Source organism: Leishmania infantum, contig 38 (genome assembly GCF_000002875.2).
Source record: "Leishmania infantum JPCM5 WGS CACT00000000 data, contig 38, whole genome shotgun sequence".
NCBI classification, from domain to species: Eukaryota; Euglenozoa; class Kinetoplastea; order Trypanosomatida; family Trypanosomatidae; genus Leishmania; species Leishmania infantum.
The window spans coordinates 1-2,470 of record NW_004057904.1 but is presented as its reverse complement, the minus strand read 5'-3'; the positions used below and the strand labels follow the sequence as shown (position 1 = coordinate 2,470).

The 2,470-nt window shown below is 47.5% G+C and overlaps 1 protein-coding gene across 1 annotated transcript; it reads right to left on the bottom strand.

The window, feature by feature from the left end:
• On the bottom strand, positions 1-421 carry LinJ_27_2510 (DEAD-box helicase-like protein; the record flags this gene model as incomplete). The annotated part of the gene is made up of 1 exon (XM_001466431.3): positions 1-421. A coding segment is annotated over one exon (421 nt), but the record flags the coding sequence as incomplete, so codon positions are not given.
• Positions 422-2,470: the final 2,049 nt, after the last annotated feature.

Here is a 2,470-nt window from a genome sequence, read left to right as displayed (position 1 = left end):
GAGTGGCGGTGGCGGCTTCGACCATTTTCTTCGTACTCATGGAAGCACCGCGCGAGCGCGTGACCACCTTGCCCTCGTACGACCTTCTGTGAAATGGGGACTGTAGGCGAGAAGCGAGCAGGTACAGGAACTCCGTACTGTCCGCCGTTGAAACAAACACGATGATCTTGTTAGCCCCAGCGTCCAGCTGGGAGCGAAGAAAGCTGAGAAGAACGGAGAGACGGTGCTTCACCGGCACCATCACGTAGTGCTGCTTCAACGTTGTCGGGACAGAGAATGTGTCTTGTGTCTCGCCGATGCGGACAATGTTCCTGCGCAGCGCAAAGTGCGACAGTCGCTCAACGCCCTCTGTGATAGTCGCAGAGACTAGAACGCGCTTCATATCGGACGCATGGTGGCATTTTCTCTCTAGCAGCTCCATAATCTCACGCAGAGCCTTTTCAAACCCTGGGCCTGGAGGATTGTTTTGCGTGGGTTGGAATTTTGATATTGGCTGCTGCTTTGTTTTTGGCGATTTTCCTTCGTATTGATCACTTGGTGGGTGCCGCCGACTCTTCAGGTATGTGGTGTGGGGTATTGTGATGAATGTTTTATAATCTATGGGTCGGTTGGAGTTGAATTTTAGTTCGGGGTTGGATGTGGGCGTTGGTTGATTGGATGGTGGATACTAGCGTTTGAGGTTTGGGGTTGGAGGTGATTGACGTAGGGGTTTGCCTTGATAATAGAATATTCTATTATATTAGGGCTTTTGCTAGCATTTGGGGCTATTAGCTTCCCTTGCCTTAGGAATATGTTTATTATCTAGTATACAGTAAGTGTATTAGATATCTATTATAACGTAAATGTAGTCTATATAGATGCTATTTGTTACCTTACCGTTGTATTGCCATGTATTATTATACCTAAAATTGTGTAGTTACTGTAGCTTGTAATGTACCTAGTTAAGCTTACGCTCTTTTACGGGTGAACTGAAGTGGTTGAGCTGAGTGTGTCGGAGCAGATTGTTGTGTGGTTCGTTGGGCTGTAGGGGTTCGGGGGAGAAATTGCCAAAAATCGGTCAAAAATCCAAACTTTTCTGGTCCTCCGGGTAGGGGCGTTCTGCGAAATCCGAAAAATGGGTGCAGAAATCCCGTTCATTTTTTGACCAAAATTGCCATTTTTGGGGTTCGGGGCGGGAAACTGGGGGTTGGTGTAAAATAGGGCCGGGTGGGGTTGGAAATTGGCTCCCCTGGGTTGGATTGGCTGAAACCCTGGGCCTGGAGGATTGTTTTGCGTGGGTTGGAATTTTGATATTGGCTGCTGCTTTGTTTTTGGCGATTTTCCTTCGTATTGATCACTTGGGTGGTGGCCGGAAATTGGCTCCCCTGGGCTGGATTGGCCTGAAACCCTGGGTCTGGCGGCTTTATTTTGGGTGTTCTAGCTTGGGTGGCTTGGAATGGGCTTCTTGGGCTTTATTTTGCGGTTGCTGTTGGAAGTTTGGTGGTTTCCGCTGGGCTGCTTTTTGTGGAGACCTTTGGACATTGGTGGTTGGCTATAAATGGTGGCCTCGGTTGGCTATAGCCCTGGGTTTGGGGTGATCTTGAGTTTGAACGTTGGATAACTTTTGAGGGCTGCGTAGAGACGTGTTAGGGGTGGGTTGTTGGTGGATGGCATTTGCCTTGCTTTACTTTAATATTAATATATATTATGATAGGTTTGGGTATTCCGCTTAGGACACTATAGCAAAGAGTTCGGTAGTAACTCGCATGCTTATTATATAATAGAAGCACTGTTCAGATGGTACATAGGAATAGTCTTCGTATAGTTAATCTAGAGTCGTCGTATAGAGTATCTTTCGCGTTAATTTTGTAAGTCGTAAGTTTGTGTTATATGCTATGATATTGACTAGACTGATCTGGTGTACAAGCTATTCCTACAGAAGACTGTAAAACAGTGATAAAATGAATTTTTGTTGGAGGGTTGGGTGGAAGTGGCTGAAAAACCCAAAAATGGCCGAAAACTGCCGAAATTTCCAAACTTTTCTGGTCCTCCGGGTAGGGGCGTTCTGCGAAAACCGAAAAATGGGTGCAGAAATCCCGTTCAAAAAAGGGCCAAAAATACCAAAAATGAGGTTCGGGGCGGAAAACTGGGGGTTGGTGTAAAATAGGGGCGGGTGGTGGCCGGAAATTGGCTCCCCTGGGCTGGATTGGCCTGAAACCCTGGGTCTGGCGGCTTTATTTTGGGTGTTCTAGCTTGGGTGGCTTGGAATGGGCTTCTTGGGCTTTATTTTGCGGTTGCTGTTGGAAGTTTGGTGGTTTCCGCTGGGCTGCTTTTTGTGGAGACCTTTGGACATTGGTGGTTGGCTATAAATGGTGGCCTCGGTTGGCTATAGCCCTGGGTTTGGGGTGATCTTGAGTTTGAACGTTGGATAACTTTTGAGGGCTGCGTAGAGACGTGTTAGGGGTGGGTTGTTGGTGGATGGCATTTGCCT